Raw genomic sequence first — 20,781 nt, forward strand, 5'->3', positions numbered from 1 at the left:
ATAAAAGAATATTTGCTCGAAGTGAGAAATAAAGATGCATTTTATTGAAATAAAGATGTTGGACATAAGTTTATCTCACAAAAAGATTCTTATTGCCCCTAGGCTTAGAGCAATAAGCGTGTTTTGGACATTATTCCGAATTAGCTCTACAAAATACAGGGATCTCTTCCACAGTCCCATTGCTCAAAACACCCCTAAGTATATAAGGGTAAATATCTAACAAGGTGTATTCTTCAATTGTTTCTTTGCACAGTGTTGATTTGAACATTTCCCAATATTTTCTCATTCATTGCATTCACCCCGATTATCAATATGATTAAGCAGCAGATTTTCTGTATCGAACTTGACGATGCCTATACTGATGAGCCTTTCAACCACCTTTTTAAAGGAAACGCAATTTTCTATTGAATGCCCCGTAACTCCAGCATGATAGTCACATTGTGCATTTGTGTCGCACCATTTGGGGTACGGAGGTTGTAAAGGCTTCAAGTAGAACGGGAAAACAACATGTGCGTCAAATAAATTCTGATACAGCTCCTGGTACGACATTGGGATTAGTGCAAATTGAGGCTTCTCAATGTTTTGCTTTGTGCCAGATCCTTGTCTTTGGGGAACCTGATGGCTAGTGGTTTTTGTCTTTGACTGGTCCACAATGATTGGTTTCAAATGACCCTTGTTATACTTGCCCGTATTGTCCCTTTTATCCTTCTTCCTCGGGGCCTTTGTAGTATCTAGGTACTCCACCCTCGCCTGCTTTGTTTCAGCCGGGTTATTGAGAGCAACAGGAAAATTGTTCCTCACATTGGACCTTGGGTCTGTTAAGCAACCCATTGGTGTTGCTATACCAGTCTGGTACTTTGTGATCTAATAGTAAAGAGTGCCCCTTATAGACGCCCATCTGGCTGGACTTGGACACTTGTCGGAGTATAATCTAGGGAATGGGCAAGATCCTCATTATCAGCCCCAAAGTAAACCATCGGGTCTTTCATTTCCTTTGACTTTCCAGCTAGCAATCGGTTGAACTGGCTTATCATAGTTCTCTGCAATTTTAACATTTGGCCTCTTATTTCCTGTTGAAATTTGGTCAATTGCTCATGTATCTGTATTTGCATTCGCTCTAATTTCTCCAACCTTTGTTCCATTTCTCTAGTCTTTGCTTGGATGCTGTAAGGGTATATGGTTGGTTGGTTTTCCAAATTAGCTGAAATAAATTGACTCAATTAGACTCTTTCAATAGATTTTAATGCATGTAATGCAGATGCATAAAATGAATGCCTAGAGAGACATTGATTTTGATTCAATTACATTTAGGAAACTTTTCTAGAAAGCAAATTCCTTTACATAAAGCAGATGCATGCACGGCTTCGCCCTTATATTCCAAGAGACAACATCGATCTTTTTCTTTATCCGCATGTTTGTGATAATCTCGCCAATTTCCAATAGATGCCACTGCTAGCTCCTTTTCTTAATCTTGGTCGTGCTCCATTATCTGCCCATCTTCATAAGGCTCGTCAACTTCTTTAAGAGAGTTAGAGCGTCGAAAGCTCTTAGACAATTGCCTTGAATCCTCAGGCCACGAAACAAGGTCACGAATTCTTCCATCGTCCTTCTTGTGTTTCTCAGAATATATTCAGGCAGTCGTATTGTCTTCCATTTTATCAAGGAATTCATATTCCATGACAAGCTTTCTAATTTAGTAATTGAATTTGAATCAATATCTCTTTCCTAAGATGCAAATGCAATGCAATCATAATCAAAACAAAACAAGATGGGTTAGTACAAACAGAAGCAAACAAAAGTACCTAGTCGGGTAACTACTAGGGGTTCGAAGTGGTTCTACCTAGAATGGGCTCCTAAGGTTCACTACATGAGGTTTGGCTCTAAAGGAAAGTACCCGAACCAACAGATTCCTTAATCCTCACCCATTATAGGCTCATACGGACTGAGTTCGGTTTAGGGGAATACATTTCCCTATGGCTGCACGGATTTGAAAATCTCACGAAGACATAGGTACGGATGTATCTCGAAAGTGATCCACTATCCTGCACAGAGGTGAAAACCTCACGAAGGACTAGTTTCTCACCCCCGCTTAAAAGGGAATAATCGAGCGATTATGTAATGCCATATGCAGAAATATATCAAAATTCAAACCAATAGAGCAATTACAAATCGAAGTAATGATAATCGTAACAAAAACGGACAAACATACAACAAAATGACCGTAGATTTGAACCAAGCTTTCGGGTGACCTCTAGGCATTCGATGTGGTTCTACCTAGGGTAGACTCTTAAGGCTCATTATATGCGGTTCGATTCTAAAATAAGGGTACCTGAACCGGCAGATTCCTCGATCCTCACCCATTATAGGCTCATACGGACTGAGTTCAGTTCAGGGGAATACATTTCCCTATGGCCATGCGGAGATGAAAATATCATGAAAACATAGGTACGGATGTATTCCGAAAGCGATTCACTATCCCATGCGGAGGTGAAAACCTCACGAACGCGTAGATTCTCACTCCCACCTAAAAGGGTATGACCAACGGTCATGCAATGCAATATGCGGAGATATAAAAATAAAATACAGAACATGATGAAAAATATAACTCACAACAAAGAAAATGCAATGAGAGGATCGTAAATTTAAATCAAATTTTAAACTTTCGACAAAAAGACAAGAAATAATCAACACGTGGCTTGACTCTCTTATTTTAGGTCCCCAGTGGAGTCGCCAAGCTGTTGACACCATTTTTTGGATGAAAACGGAGTCAACTTGGATTTTGAAAATAAAATGAAAATAGGAAAAAAAACGGGAGTCGCCACCAATCTTTTTTTAATGAGGTGTGATTGGATCACCTCAAAAAGTGGTTGTTTTTAATAAACGGTTTGATTTTATTAAAAAACGATTTTGGTCTACGTAATTCAAAAGAACGGGTTCGGGAGTCGGTTACGTACGAGGAAGGATTAGGACCCTCGTAACGCCCCAAAATTGGTACCTAGTTGATTAGTTAATGTCTTAATGTCGAGAATTGAGAACTTTGAAGAATTTTAAAAAATACGATCCTTGTATTAAAACGTTGAAAATTTTCAGGAAAAATGGCATATTTCACGTTATTCGAGAAAGAGAATCATATCCAGTAAGTTAAGACACAATGTCTTGAATTTCTGAAACGCGAATGAATGCCAAAATTTTATTTATTTAAAAGATATTTTATTATCTCGGGTTTAGGAAAGGGATCATGCCCAGTGAGTTAGGACACAATCTTTTCTTAATTCCCGAGATCATTTAAAAACTTGAGTTTGAAAAGATTCGTATATTTAGATTTATTGTGAAAATCGAAACCCAGTAAGTTAGGGTACGATCTTCTCGAATCTAAACACGAAGTGCCATTTTTTAAAACAAATTTTGTTATATCGAGTGAAATAAAAACACGAAGTCGTAGTAAAAATGTGAAAGCAAATTACATTATTATGCATGGCAAAACCATGATGAATACAAAAGTATAAAAATAATACGGGCAATAATACTAAAATAAAATAAAGAAAAAGAACAAATCGATAACATGTGAAATAATAAACCGTAACATATAAATAAAATGCGCAAATACGTATAAATATTATATAAATATATATATATAATATATATAAAAATGTGCATGTGAGATTTAAAAAAATAAAAATAAAAAAAGATAAATATATATATGTATAGATATAAAAGAAGCCATATAAAAAATATATAAATATGTATATGTATATTCGTGAGAAAAAATGGAAAGTATATAGATATAAATATATATAGATATACATATATAAAAAAGGTATTTATGTATATATTAAATACGTTAGAAAAAGAATAGATATACATATATACATATATACATATATAAGCAAATATATAATAATATTAATATAATAAGCCAGATACATTTAAAATTACATAAGTAAATATAAATGAAAATATATAATGAGAATGAGAATGAGAATAATAATAATAATAATAATAATAATAATAATAATAAATTTATTAAGAAAATAAACAAAATAACGAAAGGACTAAACTAAAAATTTAAAACAAAATTCGGAGTTAAATCATAAATAAATTAAAGGGAAGGGACCACATTGAACACGCGAATAACATAGAGGGGCTGGAAGGGAAATTTTCCCTTCTCCTCTAAAACGCATAGCTTCAAAGGGGATTAAATTGAAAACTAAAATAAACTAAGGGGATAAATTTAAAGAAATAAAAAAACTAATTACGGAGGCATTAAAAAGCGGAGGGGCTAAAAGCGAAAATAGCCCCTCCAAGCATAACACGCGGATCCTGACCGCATTCGGGTCAGGTCAAATGCGGGTCAGCATATTTAAATCAAAATTTTTCAAAAAAAAAACACTTTAACCACCATTTAAAAAAAACAGAACCCCTCTTATTTTTCTCTCAAACTTCTGACTTTTTGGGTTCTCTTCGCGCCGCCGTAACGCTTGCCGCACCGCCACAGTTTTCGACGGCCGACGAAGCGTCAGAACGGGTGTTCGAAGCCCTGGCCGGTGAGTTTTTTCTTTTTCCCTATTGTATTACATATATATGCGAATAAATAAACAGAAAATAACAAAAATAGAAAAATAAAACAACTAGGAAAACAAAAATGAAAAAAAAAACAGCAATCACCTTGAATCTTTTTTTTTTTATTTTCTTTCTGTTTTAATCTATTTTTGTTACAAAACTTGAAAAAAAAAAGAAAAGAAAAAAGAAAAGGAACCCCCCGATTACAGTGATTTTTTACCCTACAAAAATTGCCCCCCCCGATATTACAAATCTGTGTTTGGCTTTTATATAGCCAAAGAGAAAATAAAGAAACATCAAAAGAGCTATTGTCCATATTGCTTACTTCTATTTTCTGTCTCTATTTCCTTTTCGTGTTTGCAGGCATTGACGGAGACGTATCAGCGAACAGGTGGAGCAGAGGGCAGGTATGGCAGCAGCGTACGACGCACATGGGAGCAGCAAGGGATGCGGCGCCCTAGGTTTGGGGATTAAGGTTTTTTTGTTGAAATGTTTTAGGTGATTGGGCCATTGGGCTTGCTGTTTTTTTGGGTTTAATTTAGTTTGTTGGGCTGGGGCAAATTTGGGCTTTGTACATCATATTTCCTTATTTCGAAGGATTTCAAAGCAATATCAACCTTTTTAAATTCATTCACGTTTCTTCCAGCAGCTTCGCATGCTATTCTTCTGTGATGCAATAGTTTTGAAACTGATAACCAACTTTTAGGCTTTGGTCCGGAGATGAGAGATAACAAATCCTCAACCATAGAACAAGTCACTACTTCAATCTCCTTCAGCATGCTAACAGTGGCATGTGAAAGAGAAAGAGAAGAACCCAGAAACGGTTTGCATTGGTTCGTGGGCTGCTAAATGTTTACTTTCTTTTGGGGTTATTTTAAGAATGTCAAAGAAGTACTTTCAAGGTTTTAAGCAGAGAAAGAGAAGAACCCAAAAATGACTGATGATGAAGTGATGAGAAAGAGACGGGAAAATTGTTTTTATACTATTAATATAGAGTTCTATAAAATATAATTAAAAGCAAAAGAAAAATGTGAAGTATCAGTTACTCAATTAGTTAGTTAATATTTTATTACTAGTGAATGAAATTTTGATCGTAGGGATTAATTTGTATAATTATTTTAATTAAAGTGATTAAAGAGATTAAAATATGACAAATGTGATTAAAACCAAACAATGATAAACATTGCGGATTTGCGAAAAATTGAGAATCACTACTAGAAGCGCTTTACGGCAAAAGTGAAACAAATTCTGATGCATTCATCAGGTAAGTTCTGAAATGAATTGGACCATCAGCACTAAAAAAAAGAGGATTTAGATAAAAATATAAGTTCAAAAAATGAGTTTGGGTAAAAATATAAGGCTCGTTTAAAAAATAGGTCGGGTTTTAGGTAAAGTTTTTTTTTTGTTCGAGTTTGACTTGGTCCAATCCAAATTTGTTAAAAAAAAACTTGTTTTCTCACTGTTTTGCTGTTGTTTTTTTTACTATTTTCTTACTATTTTGTTGTCATTTCACTATTATATTGCTACTATTTTGTTGTTATTGTTTAGATATTGTATAACTATTGTTTTATTGTTAATTTTGCTACTATTATAAAGGCATATACTTGTTCAATTGTATCTATTTTAGTCTTATTTAAGTATAAAGACTTTTTTAAAAATTTATTTTCAATTTGTTGTGAAATATATTTTTAATGTTTTTATGTTTTTTATGAATTATATTTTTAAAATTTTTAATACGGGTGAGCCAAGCCAGGCTTAAATATTAGCATTTTTATCCAAACCGAGCTTGGATAAAAATTTAGGCTCATTTTTTGGCCCGGGCCCGACTCGATTCATGGACAACTCTATCAACAACTAAATTTTATTTGAAATAGATGCCACATAAGGCAAAAGCGTGACTCATCGATGGTGCTTTTAGAAAACGCTTTTGCTTTTTGTGGCACGTTCCGTCACCAAAAACAATCTATTTTGATAAATAAAAAATATGAAGTATTTTATTAAGATATTTGAAAGGAAAATCACATAATATAAGAATGTGCCTAATATAACCTAGTAGGATCAATAATCACGAAAAGGGAGGATTGAATTGGTGTTTAAAAAATTTAAACAAAAATGAAAAACAATAAAGACATAAAAATTTATAGCGTTTCAACCTCAATTACCTACCTCCACTGTCCTTACCACAACTAAAGATTTTCTAAATTCACTAGATTTTAACCTTTTAAAAACAATGTTTAACTTTTACAATCTCTCTTTTTACAAGGCAAGATAGGACCACTAGGTTTTCTACCCAAAACCTTAAGTAAATCCTCTCGAAAATGAGAAATAAAGTTTGGAAAGAATTATCACCTCTAGAAGGTTGATATGTACAATAAAAACACTTTTACACAATAATACAACACTTAAAGAATGAATCACAACTAAACCCACAAGTGTGTACAAGAGAATATGAGAAATGATTGGAATTAAGCTCTTGGTATTTATGCACTTGTTTCTTATCTTCATGTGAGTGTTCTTGAATGATATTTATACAGTCTCATTGAATTATGGACGTTTGGAGCCGTTGGAAGGACTTTCTAGCCTTTGGGAGCATTTATTTCGCACATTTAATGCAACATGTAGTAGTGCGTCTCAAGACACGGACCTCTTGCCTCGAGACAGGAAAAACAAAAATATGACTGTTAAAGCTAGAAGCTTTGAGACACAAATGGCTTGTCTCGAGACACATGGAAAATTGTCTTGAGACAAGGCTCCCCTGAAGCAAACCTTAACTTCAATGTTTGGTTATCTCAAGCAAAAGGCCTTTTGTCTCTAGATAGGGTTCCCCTATAGCTTACCTTAGGTTTGGTGTTGGCTGGTCTCAAGACAAAGTGACTTTTTCCTCGAGACAAGGCTTCTTTAAAGTATTTTTAGCTTTGATGTTGGTTTGTCTTGAGACAAGAATGGGAACTTTAAAAAATGTGGCTTAGAAACATTTTAAAAGACTTGGGGGTTCTCAAAACTTTTGTAGAAAGTTTAAGTCATTTAAAAACTTTATTTTTTGAGTTTGTAACAGTTGAAAATATATTTCAATAAGAGTGAAATAATTTATACAAATTTGATTAAAGGATCTTATAATTAAATTTGTTATATCAAAACAATTGAAAATCAAAGCTAACATAACCTTCTCATAAAATTGAATGGCACATCTTATGTGTCTTTAAATTAAGAAATCTTATTTGCTAATAAAGCAATCATGTGAATTTGGAAATTAAATTTTATAGTAAAATATAAATATATGGAACTATAAGAATCAAATAACTCACATTTGTTTGTAAATCAATAGTATTATAGTGTAGGTGTGAGAGCTTGGGTTCAATTTGGTAAAAGTGTCATGGAGATCCCTATACTAAGAGTTGGATTATATTTTGCCCCTTTACTCATAAAATGGGTAAATTAGTCCATTTATGTTAAATCAAAGAGCAAACTGATCTTTCTGTTAAAAATTTTATCCATTTCTACTATTAAAAACTAGTTCATGTATGTCAGCATGATGTACACGTGGCATGCCACAAATCATTGTCTGATTATTCTGTTAGCCATGTAAGTTTTTTACAATACAAATGGATGAAAATTTTAATAAAAAAAGACTAATGTGTTATTTGAACTAATGTACATGGGCTAATTTTTCCCATTTTATGAGTAGAGAGGTGACTGCGCCACGAGTCGAGAATTAACACAAAATGTAATAATTTAAAAGTGGTTTGACTGCAAGTGTGACAGATCAGTTGTAATATTTTTAAATATTATAGTGGAACACTTCGAGCATTATAAGGATTGAACCCAACAGAGATCTGGTGATAAGGCGAATGACATTGATCAAGCATGCAATTAAGAAGTCTAGCTAGCTAATCTCTAAGTACTATATTACGACAACTAATCATTCAAGGTTAATTACACTAAATTACACTTAGGATGACTAAATTGAATAATAGTCAAAAGTACACAACTATCAATTCAATGAGATCAAGTGGTCGATTGATACCCGTGTTGTGAATTAATTCTTAGATTAGGGATCTAAATTTCTCAAACTCCTAATTGGTCTAATTTTACCTCTCGGTCGTCATTTTACCCAATTAGACGATTTAGTCCGTTTTATCTTTCGACCTCACTAAACTAAATCGGGACAATCAAATTGGTTAGCGATAGGATCTCCTCTCGGCCTCACCTATCTAAATGTTCACCTAGAGGCATCAATTCTAGGTTTTGAAGTCTATTCAATTTAGTCTAATTTTTACGATTTAGTCCCTGACCCAAAAATTAACCATGCAGCATTTCAATCAACCAGTCACCATAAAACTTAGTGCCTATTCATCACAAAAATACAAATATCAACCAAATTCATACTCAGATGATTCATCAAATAACCATAAAAAGACAAGGTTTAGAGGTTCTTAGTGACTCTTGAAGGAGTCCTTGTTGAAGATGATGATAAGAAAAAGGATGATGAAACACAACCAAAGATGATATTTTTTCACTTTTGAAAGCTAACAAGATGAAAGTCTATTGAATGATTCAAAGAGAACTCAAAATAACAAGAGAAAGTTTTGTATCTACTTCCAAGAAAACTAAAGCTACAGTAAAAATAAAGTAGAAACTAACAACCATTAACTACTAACCTAAAAGAGGAAAACCTAGAAAACTAAAAATGTTGAAAAGAATAAAAAAGATGATAAAGAGCCTCCTCTTTTTTTTTTTGGCATCAAGTTGCCTTTAATACTACAAATTCTATAACTCTAATGTTTGACAAAAATGCCCTTGGAGAGAATGAAGTGACTTGTGTTGATGTTGGATACAAAATTACCTTTGTAGTTTTTTACACCCCATTAGACTTTAGTGTCACGACATCCTTGACGGTAGGCACAATCTTGGCTTTGGGGTTTTTGATGTCACGACACAGCCTAGCTAGTGTCTCGACATCATTGACAGTGGCACTAGGTTCTTTCACTTCAACCATCAGCTTGGAATCGCGACCTTGAAGGCTTGTAGTCGAGACAATGTCTCGACATTCCTAATGTCGCGACTTCCATGGCAGATTGCTCCAAGTTGATTTTTCGTTGAAATTTGATTCCTTGAGGAGATATAGGGTCAGTGTCGCAACACATACAACGGTTGATGTTCTCCTCAAGGTTTGGCCTTAGTCATCTTCCTACACAAACTCAAATCAACCATTAGACTCCCAATGACGGTTTTGTCAATTTGGGTTTCAAAAGGAGTAAATCGTAAGAAAAGCTATCATTAACTTTAAAAACTAAAAATCAATAAGAAGTATTAAAAAGGCTCATAAATTGCTAGAGAATAAACTAAAAATCAATAAGAAGTATTAAAAAGGCTCGTAAATTGCTAGAGAATAAACTCGTCAAGTATTCGAGAGAGCCTAATTTTACATATCAAATTATGACGTATCAAGAGGGAAAAATGTAATCTAACTCCTTGTATAGGAACCTCCATGGTACTTTAATTGTTCAATCCCATGCAACCCCATTCCCCACCCCCAGTTATAAAAAAAGAGTTATGGTCCAGAAATAAAGATATGATAATAGGTACTATATATGAGATGAATTTCAAAATTATATATAAACTTTGATTTGATGTACAATTTGATATATGAACTTTGATTTTAATTCAATTGTATACATTAGAAAAAAAACAAATAATTCTACTTATTTTCACATTGATAACTATAATTATTTATGTATTACACATTAATAGCATTATTGGTTATTTTTGAAAAATGCATCAAAATAAAATATTATATACACAATAAAATAAAATTAAAATTCACATATAACATTACATAATAAAACAAAGTTGATATGTAATTTTAATATTTAGGTTTATTGCATGTTAATTTTTTTCACTAACATACCACCATTTTATTAGTTAATTATATATATATTAAGTGTTGTATTCGGTACACTAACAATGTATTTTTTTATTTCACAAGCAGTCTTAAAAAATTATCACGAGTCCCTCCTCTCTTTTTTAATATTGTACTATAATCTTATAGGATACTTGTCAACCTCCTATTTTACTTGTGGAGTCTAAACATTGGTGAGAGTGTACCAAATATTTTTTTGGTATATTAAATATATTAAATGAAGTTAGTTGTGAGAAAGAACCAAACTAGTGTAGATGTCAAACCCCATTAAATTTCCAAAGATATGTTGGAAGGTGAGAGGTGAACGTGATCACCCTTCTTTTCTAGAATCAGCATCTCTCAAGTCATAGATCTTGCCACCAAAATGAAATCCGAAGCCATGAGCTATATTAATAGCACCTAACATGTATTGACAAAAGTCTTCAGCAAGAAAAACAGTAGTGAAACATTTCTAAGTTTCTTAATTGACTTATATTTAGGTCAAATTTTGATATTAGACCTTGTACTTTATGTAAATTATGAATTTAGTACCTATACTTTAATTTGATACTTTTAGTTCTTGTAATTTTCGAATTTTGAAATTTTAGTCTTAGACTCAATGGTAACAATTAAATTTGTTTGGTTAAATTATGTTATTAGTCATGTATTATGCTTAAAGTTATAAATTTAGTCCATTGGATTATTGTTAATGGCTATATTTTTTGAATTTCAAAATTCTAGTCTTAATGCAAATAACAATCATTAAATATATTAACTGATTTTTTGTAAATAATATGTAAAGATAACAAACAAATATAGATAATATGTTTGACACATCAAACTTTAAAAATAATATAATTTAATGAATTTAATTAGTTATGATTTGGTTAGAACTGAAATTTTCAAATTCTAAAAGTGCAGGGACTAGAAATAACCAAATTAAAGTACAAGTATTAAATCCGCAACTTATATAAAATACAGGGTCTAATATAGCATAATTTGACCTTATATTTGTATCTTAATGAAAGTCATTGAAATTGTCAGTTTTGTATAGTCCCGTTATCTTGATTTACCTAATGTTTACTGTTTAATTCAAGGTTAGAGAACGTGACTCGAATGACTCAATGTCCTGCTACCATGGAACAGGATCCAAAATTTGTGCTATTACACATTAAACTAACCCCATTTTCAATGAAAGAAAAAAACAAAACAAAAACAGTCGTAATGATTCACTGGATTGAAGAAAGTTGCTGAAGCTTTTGCATTGCAGTTTCCAACGACATGCATACAACTCTAGAATTTCACAATAATGTATCATGACCTGACTCGGTTTGCTGAGGCTTGTTGTGGGTGCATAATTCGAAATTAGGTCTTTCTAGATTTCAACCTGCATTAATTCTCAAATATAAAGAGAAGGTGACAAAAACTTGAGTGATTCGTAAGTGTTCAGAAAAGAACAATTTGGGATTATATCCACAATGTGGCCTAGTAGGTTGGGTCAAGTCCTGACAAGAAAGGGAATAAAGAAGGATCTGTTAAAGAGAAATATCAACTCTGCAAGTTTGGAGAAGTTGATACTTCATAGCAGAACCAACTTGGAAGCCCTTTATTCGATCACTAAACGAAATATAAGCAGGACAGTGGACGTTAATTTGATAGCGACGCGAAATCCAGGACCCAACTTTCCATTTTACATGGCCGAAAACCTTGATGTCGAGCATCACCAACCCACCATTCATGTCAGCGCTCAACCCAGCCTGAAGAAATGGAGCCACCGGCACATCATTACCGTACAAGAATGGGGACCAAATGGTGAAGTCTCGATGGCCCTGGTAGGTTGTGGGTAGGAGTGTGGGTAAAGTTATCTGCTGGTTACGATAGGATGCGAAGATATCGAGTTTGCGGTAGGAAATGCCGATCCTGCTATTTGGGTTCCTTGCAGCTAAAGTGATTTGGAGGTTGGAAGTGAGCAAGTGAGGGGCAGTACTAAGGTTGAAAGCGTAGATGGTGACGTCTTGGAGGAGGAATCTGGGCTTGGAAGGGTGGAGAATTGCCCATACCAGGAGGACTACTATGGCGCAAACTATCAATAACCCGACAATGGCTATCGCTATGCGCTTCACTAGTTGGTTCCCGTCCTGGTGGTGGGGGCAGTATTCTTCTGTCATGATTTCAGGTGGCGGTGGAGATGGCAAAGATTGAAAGCTTTTGGAGTTGGAGATTTAGCAACACGGATAACAACTAAGATGCCACATATAAAGAGTTCTCAGATGTGTATTAACTAGTAACGTTAATTAGGTGAAAATGAATCAAGCATTCAATCTAAATTTCTTTATTTGTTGGTATGCGAAATATTCAATTTGAAGCATAATTTATAATTCTACAAAATAATATCACATCTTTTAAAAATTTTAAAATTAATTTTAACCCCTTTAAAGTATTAATCATATTTCTTAGTTGATTGTTTAAAATTGAAGGAGATTAATAAAATAAATAGCCAGATGCCATCATTCTTAACTGTTATTTGGTTGATTATATAAAATTTAAGGGGATCAGTAAAATAAATATAGAAAGACCTAATTAATAATGAGTCAGTCAAACCTATTTTGGGATCCAATGCAAAAGTTGACCTGTACAGATATATAGAGGTAATTATAGCAATATTACTTCTGCTTTTTCTTTTCTCAAAATCAATAAAATGATTGTAAAAGTTAATGCTAATTTCCCTTTCCACAATAATATATACTTCACTGTTGCACCAAATAGTTATGACTTGTTCTTGTTATACAAGGTTAATTGCTACTCCTAATATTTCTTTAATTTTTAAATTCACGGGCCGGAGATCAAAACTCGTGATCATTGCGCATAAAATGTCATATAAAAATCAACTTATTAAATGGAGCCCATTTGACTCACGTGAATTGGCCTAATTTATGGATTCCAAAAAAAAGTCATCTACTTGAAGCCTTGGTAACCTAGTGAAACACTTCAATAAAACTAGAGTTACCTGAATAATTAATGTAAATTCTAAGGGATAAAGAATGTATAAAGTTTAAATCCCTTAGGACTCTCATCTTGTAAATAGGCACAAATCTTGACCGTCGATGTAACTCAATCTGTACCGTTGGTTTTGGAGGAGTTCGACTATAAATAGAAGTATTCTCCCTCATTTGCATTCACTCAATTGTAATCTTTCATAGTAATTTAATACTATTGAAAGCATTTACTCAAACACTTGGTGTGCACTACTTTTCTGTGGTTTTTTGTTCGTTCGTAATTTTTTTTGTCTTTCAAGTTTGTTTTCGCTTTGCTTCAATACTTTTGAGAATTTTTGTAAGAATTTTCATTTTTCGAGAGTAGGTTGACTTAGGCAGGATTTGAACCCAAAAAATCACTTAAAGCCACGTGATTTGCCAGACTAAACATCTAGCCCTGTGACACTTGAATGTGTTCGAATCCACGTTCTTCTTATCGTTGTAATAACAACAGTGCTAATTGAGTTAAGATTCAATCAATTGCACCCAACACTTATTGGTTAAATATATTATTTTTAATGACACATATTGTGTTATGCATGATATTATCAAATCAAATCATAATAAATTAATTTAATAATTTTTAAAAATATCAACATAATATTAATTACATTGCATTAATATGAAAATTTAAATTTAAATTCAAAATATAAATAAATATAACAAAAAAACATATTATCAATTAGAAAATAAATATGTAATCGCTTTTTTTAGAAAAATCTAATTGAATGATATAAAATATGAATATTATAATATTTTATAATACAATTTAATTAATTAAATTGATGTAATAATATTTAAAATATATAATTGATAATGTAATTGTAAGTTAATTTTTGAAAATAATAATTTCAATATAAATTTAATTAGCTACTATAAAGATAATGGTACTTATAAAAATATATAACATTTTACTTAATTAATAAGTTATGTGAATTTTTACAATTGTAATTAATCTTAAAAAATGAACTTATTAAATATTATATTATAAAATTTAAAGCATAATTAAGCTTTGATATTATAAAGATTATGATATGTAATGTAAAAATACATTTTTGGTCCCTTTCAATTTTGATATTGAGCAAATTGGTCCTTTTAAAAAATCAGAGTAATTTAATCCTTATTAATTTCAAAAGTGAGCAAATAAGGATAAATAATCATGACGTTAATGCATTTCGTCAATAGTACATAATTTTGATTGGTATAATGACAAATTTAGTTTTCGATGTTTACATATTCTGTCAATTTGAACAACTACTTGTATATTAAATTATAATCTATGATATGGTATTCCATAATATAATAATAGAAAATACATATATATGTATAATTATTAATTATATTATATTATATATTGATTTATATTATTTATTAAAAATTTTAGCTAAATTCAGTTAAATTAATATGGTATAAAATGTAAAGCAAATTCATGATTACAATGTTTATAATATTTTATAAAGTTTATATAATGTAATATAATATAATATAATTATGCAAATTGTAACAATAAGTTTGCATTGTATTATCATTATGTAAAAGTAAAATTAGTTATTACGTCAAAAATTAAAAAAAAATATTTATAACTTATAAAACACTAAAATTATTTAAATCCACTAAGCCCGCTCAACCTGAATCAAGTTGAATCTGATTTGAGCTTGAAAAATTTAAATACAAAAGAGTAATCTTAAAAGAACCAAGCTAAAAAATACTATATCCGAAAAAGTTCTAGCCCGAAATGATCTAAACCTAATATACGTAAGTCCAAAATAGTCTAAATCTGAAAACATGATCTGAACCCACGTATTTGGCACCTCTTGTACCAATATCAACGATTGTCTTAATTTTAAAAATGGTTAATTGTTGGTGCGGTGAAAGAAAAAGATTTAACCAAAATTTGAGATATATATATTTATCACACGTATGATAAATTGATTATCATGAACTTCAGTCAAATTTAAAATAATAAGATTATATGATCTCTAATTTATCTTTCATCAGACAAGATATATGTTGAATTACTATGCTTGAAAAAAATACATAAAAAAAGTAGCTTGCATGCTCTAGGAATTAATTTAATAAACCTCTATATTTTTGAGAACTAGATTTATTAATAAATCGAAAATTAGCAATTTATTCACTCTAGACTCAAATAAATATCACTTCTTGGCCGAAACTATAATTATATTTATATATAAATAGAACACCTAAAAGAGAACCATCAAATTTACATTCATATTTAACACAGGATGAAAGATAAATAGAGATTGTTGGGGGCAGGTTAACATCCCTCGAAACTACTCAAACAATTCCTCCCATTTGTAGCCTATTCATTCTTTCCTTGCCTCTTTTCTTCTCTATTCTTCCCCTTTTAACCATGAATGCCATTCATCTGCTCCTGAAAAATCCAAAATACAAACCAAAATCAAAGCTGGATGAGTTTTGGTGCATGACAAAGAATGGCATATGCCATTCCAGATAAAGATGACAGCACGTTCATCATCACTCCCTCGCATCTCAAGTTTCATGAACCAAATTACGAGTGAAATTTGATTTACATTCCATGTCTGTCACCAAGAAAAACTAGAATCAACATATATAACACAAGTGACCAAAGAGTGAAAAAACGAATATCACCTACTCAGAGATGAGGACAAGAATATGATCATGAAAGGAAAAAGCTAAAAGATTGACTCTCCCAAAAGATGGTAAGGAGGACTATCAAGCAGTGAAAACAGAGTAAGACAGCACAACTAAAATCGAGAAATGGAAAGCACAGATGTATAATCTGTTTCTAACATTAATTATAAGGGAAGATTTATTTCTCTGTAAAAGATTAGCAACTAGGTACCAAAATTCAGTTTCCAGTCCATTAACAAAACAGAGAAAGAGGAGCTTTGAATCTACCAATTCACAAACTTGAACATCAGAAAATAAAATTACTAGTTAGTAACCCAGTTCCACGAATAGGCCAAAAACAAGGATTAAACAAATCAACATAAATCTGTGACAGCTAATTAACATAGTGCACTGCTCCCCACTGTATACAAAAGGACTCACATTGAAATCCTCTCCCTTCCCATTAATCCAAAAATTTCCCCCAAAAAAGTAGTTCCATAGCCAAATCTCAGCATAAAACTGTTTAAAAAGATCTATCAGGTTACGGGTATGATCAAGTTGGCCATCCTTCCACCACCAACATTATCCCTTATACGAAGTACAAACTTCTGCCAACTGCGAAAGCAAATATTTACTTTCATGTTCGGAACAAAGTCAGCAGAGAGCCATCCACTCTTTTATGGCAATATTATACCAGTAGTGTCATTATAATTAGTTAGTACAACAACCAGTTCGATTGTATTTTGGATCAAATTTTGCCCTTCTCAAACCATAACCATAGCTGAAGGTTCAAACATCAAATCACTGTGCTTTAGCAGCATAAAACTTAAATCAATTCCGAATACATTGAAAAACCTTACACAGCAACATTATGTCACGGCTGCAATCATTTTCATTGAAGTTGAAATGAAGATGAATTTTAGCTTCACAACAAAGAAACTTCAGAGTCAAAACTGATTTCAAAGGAGAATAAAGAAGGAATAGGAAGTGAATAAAATAATTAACCAGGAACCATTAAACTAGACATCCAACAACCTATTATTCAATAGATTAATACATAAAGGCTAAAAAAACGTTCTCATTGAAACTATTTTATCATTTTAAATCCTGGAAATTCCCTAAGTTAGCCATGATAAGGAGAGAAATTAAACTGAATACTCACAGTAAATCAATCAACACTGCATTTTTTGGAACCGCCGGTCATCTTTCCGGAGGAACCAGTAAGCGCCACGTCGTCACACCAAACCCTAAGTATCCTACGCCGTCCTCTCCACCCCCCGTATCGAAACGCAACGTCGGCGACCACCTTTATATTGAACTTGAGCTCGCCACGGCTCCTCTCCCCATTCATCGCGTCGACAACCTTTCCTTCCACGAAAGAATCCACCACCGAATAACTTGCCTCCACCGAGTTCACCTCGCGCGTGCCCTGCACGAACTGCCCGATCTTTGTCTCAGTCAAGAAGTCGTCCTTGTGGAAAACCGACGAAACGATGTCTCCGTAGTAGATGGAGAGCTTCTTGTTGGGGTTGGAGACCTGGAACTGGGCATTCCACGTGCCGTTCACGCGCTGGTTGGAAGCGTTGAAGTTGGAAAGGGAGATGGATTGGATGGAGAAATCGGGGAGGTGAGGGCGGAGGACGAGCCAGAAGATGAGAAGGATGGTGCCGAAGATGATTAAGAGTAAGGCGAAGGCGACGAAGAGGCGGCGGAAGAAGGTGGGGCGAGGATTTTGAGGTGGGGGCGCTGGGTAGTAAGGGTATGGGCTGGGGTTAACGTAAGGGTAGGCGGTAGTGGAGGTGGCGGGGGGTGGCGGACCGCAGCCGTTAACGTTATGAACCGGGTAACCAGTTACCGGTCTGGAAGAGTCCTGCATTTTCTAGTTTTTTTTCTTTCCAAAAGGAATTTACTTTTGCTTTGCTTTGCTTGCAAACAGTGGAATAGGAATCGAAGAGATATTGGGGCGGCAAATAATACTCCTTGCTGTCACCAGTTAACAGAAATTTGTAAATTTAATGTTCAAGAATTAAATTTATAGTATAACACATATTTTTATGTACCAAAAATACATATCTATCTAGATTCTAGAAATATATAATATAATTTATAATCTATATAAAAATATGAGTTTAAAAAAACAGTTGAGAATATCTTTTATTTTTTATTATATTATTAAATTCATATTTATAAATAATTATCATATTTAATTTAGAATTGTTAATTTTAAAAAGTTGAAATAAATTAAAAATTGTGACAGCTATACATTTAAAAATAATTAATTTATTTAGTAGATAAAAGTTCGAATTTGAAAAAACATTTGAATTAATAAAAATATCCATTATTTTTCATTGTATTATTAAATTTATATTTAAAAATATTTATAATATTTAATTTAGAATTATTAATTTAAAAAAATTAAAATTATTAGTTTGAAAAGTTTGAATAGAATTTTAAGTTTAATAATCATTTGCTGAATATGTTAAAATCGTTTTATTTATTATTTAAAATTTTCTATTATAATATTTGAATGGATAAGTTAATATATTTTAATCATCTTCAATAATTCAAACAATGAATATTATTTTACGTTAACTTCTCTAATTAAAAAAACAATATTTAAAAAAGCCAACTAAATATTAAATGTGTAAAAACACATATAACACACGTGATATTAAAAATTACTATATATAAATGCATAAATTTGGAAAATCTTTTGAACGGATAAAAATACTTTTATTTTTTAACATATTACTAAATTCACATTTAAAAATAAAAATTTTTAAATAAAATATAAATTGTGATGATTGTACATTTAAAATAATAATTTATTAAAAACTAAAGTTGTGAGAAATACACATTTAAAAGTAATTATAATTTAATTTACAATTATTTGTTAAAAATTGGTGTACTACTTTTAAATAGAAGTTGTGCTAATTTTATTTTTAAAAAGTTGTGCTAATTTTATTTGTGTAAAATAGAGTTATTATTGAATAAATTTCTAAGCATCTTAATTATCGTTTAATTACTATTAGACTTAATTAAGTTAATTAATTATTATTTTAAACAATATTATTTTGCATTAATTACATAAATAAATAGATATTATATGTTAAGGGAAAATTAGGGAAATATTTCAATTTTAAAAAATATTCAAGATTATAGGCTATTTTTATCAAATTTAGGAAAATAGGCCGTTTTTGAGAGACTCGAGTACCACAAGGCAAAAGCGCACCATGCAATTGATTTATTTAAAATAAATATATATATTAACCGTTGGATCGACAATGGTTAGAAAATCAAAGACGTTTTTACTCAACGACTATAAAAATCCAATGGTAAAATTTTTTCCTATATCCCTTTACACTTTCAAAATTTTTCATTCAATCCTATTCATCTATTCTCTCGACTCTTTTACTCAAATTTCTCTCAACTTCTTCTTCTCTTAATTTTTTATTCAATTTTCATCATTTTAAATATTTAAAAAATGATAATGCCTCTAATTTGTTTGGATCACAAACACATTTCTGATGTCCAATTATAAATGGTAAGAAAATATTATTATATTTTTATCTTAATTAATATCATTATTTAATTTGTTACTATTATTAGTTTTTTTATTTTTTATGTTTATATAATCAGGATGAAGATCGGACTATTGAAACATATATACACAATTTAAGTGCAAGAGCACCGTGTGTTATTGATACACGTCTCGTATGCTCGGTGGGACTAAATTGGAGCCTCACTTATTAGTGCTTTGCTAGAAAGATGGAGATCCGAGACATACATATTCTATCTTTCGTTCGGCGAGTGTACAATTACTTTCGAGGATGTGACATTACAATTCGGTCTACTAGTTAATAGGTCAGTCATTTCGGAGTAGCGCGCGTTGGTGATTGGAGCGCAATTTGCCACCAACTATTAGGCAATGTGTTGAACAAGTTTTGTGGTAACCGGATAGATATGAAATGGATAGAAGATAATTTCTCACATCTCGACAACTATTCTAGTGTAGTTAAAAGACAGTAGTGCCCTCAAGCATGCATATTGAGGTTGATTGAGGTTTTTTAATGCTAGATAAATCTTAAAATCTGGTACGATATTTAAAGTGGCTTCTACAACTAATCGACCTAAAAGAAGCTGAACAATTCAGTTGGGGATCAGCTATCTTAACTACATTGTATCGAGAGATGTGTCTGGAATTGAAGTATAAAAAATCAAAATCAATGGTTATGTACTCCTTCAGTCATAAGCATAGTATCGCTTTACCATTTTTACGTCCCGAGTAATATTTTCTTATCAATTCACACTCATAGTAAGGTAAGATTCATTTAATAATATAGTTACCATATTATTATTTATTATTATTATTATATTTTTGGAATAACATACTATTTGAACAGGTGGAAATTACTTGAGTCATGTGGGTATACCGAACGAACTTGAAGATATCCAGTTATTGTTAGATCAAAATTCAAAAGTTAATGTTAGTTTTTGAAAATTTCAATTACATAATAATTATGTAAGGATTTGAAATTTAATGTTAGGTATGTAATAAAAATTATAACTAATATTACAGTTTGAATAGATGCAATACTCTAATATTAGAATTCAAGAATGTATCTCAGTCAATTTTTGACAAATCGCAATATTTGGCACGTTAAAGTGCCA

The 20,781-nt window shown here is 31.8% G+C and overlaps 2 protein-coding genes across 4 annotated transcripts; both read right to left on the reverse strand.

Moving 5' to 3' along the window:
• Window positions 1-11,696: 11,696 nt before the first annotated feature.
• On the reverse strand, window positions 11,697-12,780 carry LOC107956640 (NDR1/HIN1-like protein 1). The gene has a single exon (XM_016892228.2). It carries the CDS (start codon window positions 12,625-12,627, stop codon window positions 11,995-11,997), a length of 633 nt encoding a protein of 210 aa, XP_016747717.1. The 5' UTR covers window positions 12,628-12,780; the 3' UTR covers window positions 11,697-11,994.
• A 2,877-nt stretch (window positions 12,781-15,657) lies between these two features.
• On the reverse strand, window positions 15,658-18,151 carry LOC107954114 (NDR1/HIN1-like protein 2). Of its 3 annotated transcripts, none has more exons than XM_016889587.2 (2): window positions 17,273-18,151; window positions 15,658-15,889 (listed from the first exon to the last, which is right to left on the reverse strand). In XM_016889587.2, the coding sequence occupies exon 1, from the start codon at window positions 17,984-17,986 to the stop codon at window positions 17,279-17,281; it is 708 nt and encodes a 235-aa protein (XP_016745076.2). In that variant the 5' UTR covers window positions 17,987-18,151; the 3' UTR covers window positions 15,658-15,889; window positions 17,273-17,278. The 3 variants fall into 3 exon arrangements, with proteins under 3 accessions (XP_016745076.2, XP_016745077.2, XP_040953536.1); XM_016889588.2 differs by having other exon boundaries at window positions 15,658-16,058; window positions 17,273-18,129; XM_041097602.1 differs by lacking the exon at window positions 15,658-15,889 and adding an exon at window positions 16,065-17,033 and having other exon boundaries at window positions 17,273-18,129.
• Between the last annotated feature and the right edge of the window lie 2,630 nt (window positions 18,152-20,781).

This window comes from Gossypium hirsutum, chromosome D07 (assembly GCF_007990345.1).
Source record: "Gossypium hirsutum isolate 1008001.06 chromosome D07, Gossypium_hirsutum_v2.1, whole genome shotgun sequence".
In the NCBI taxonomy this organism is placed as follows: Eukaryota; Viridiplantae; Streptophyta; class Magnoliopsida; order Malvales; family Malvaceae; genus Gossypium; species Gossypium hirsutum.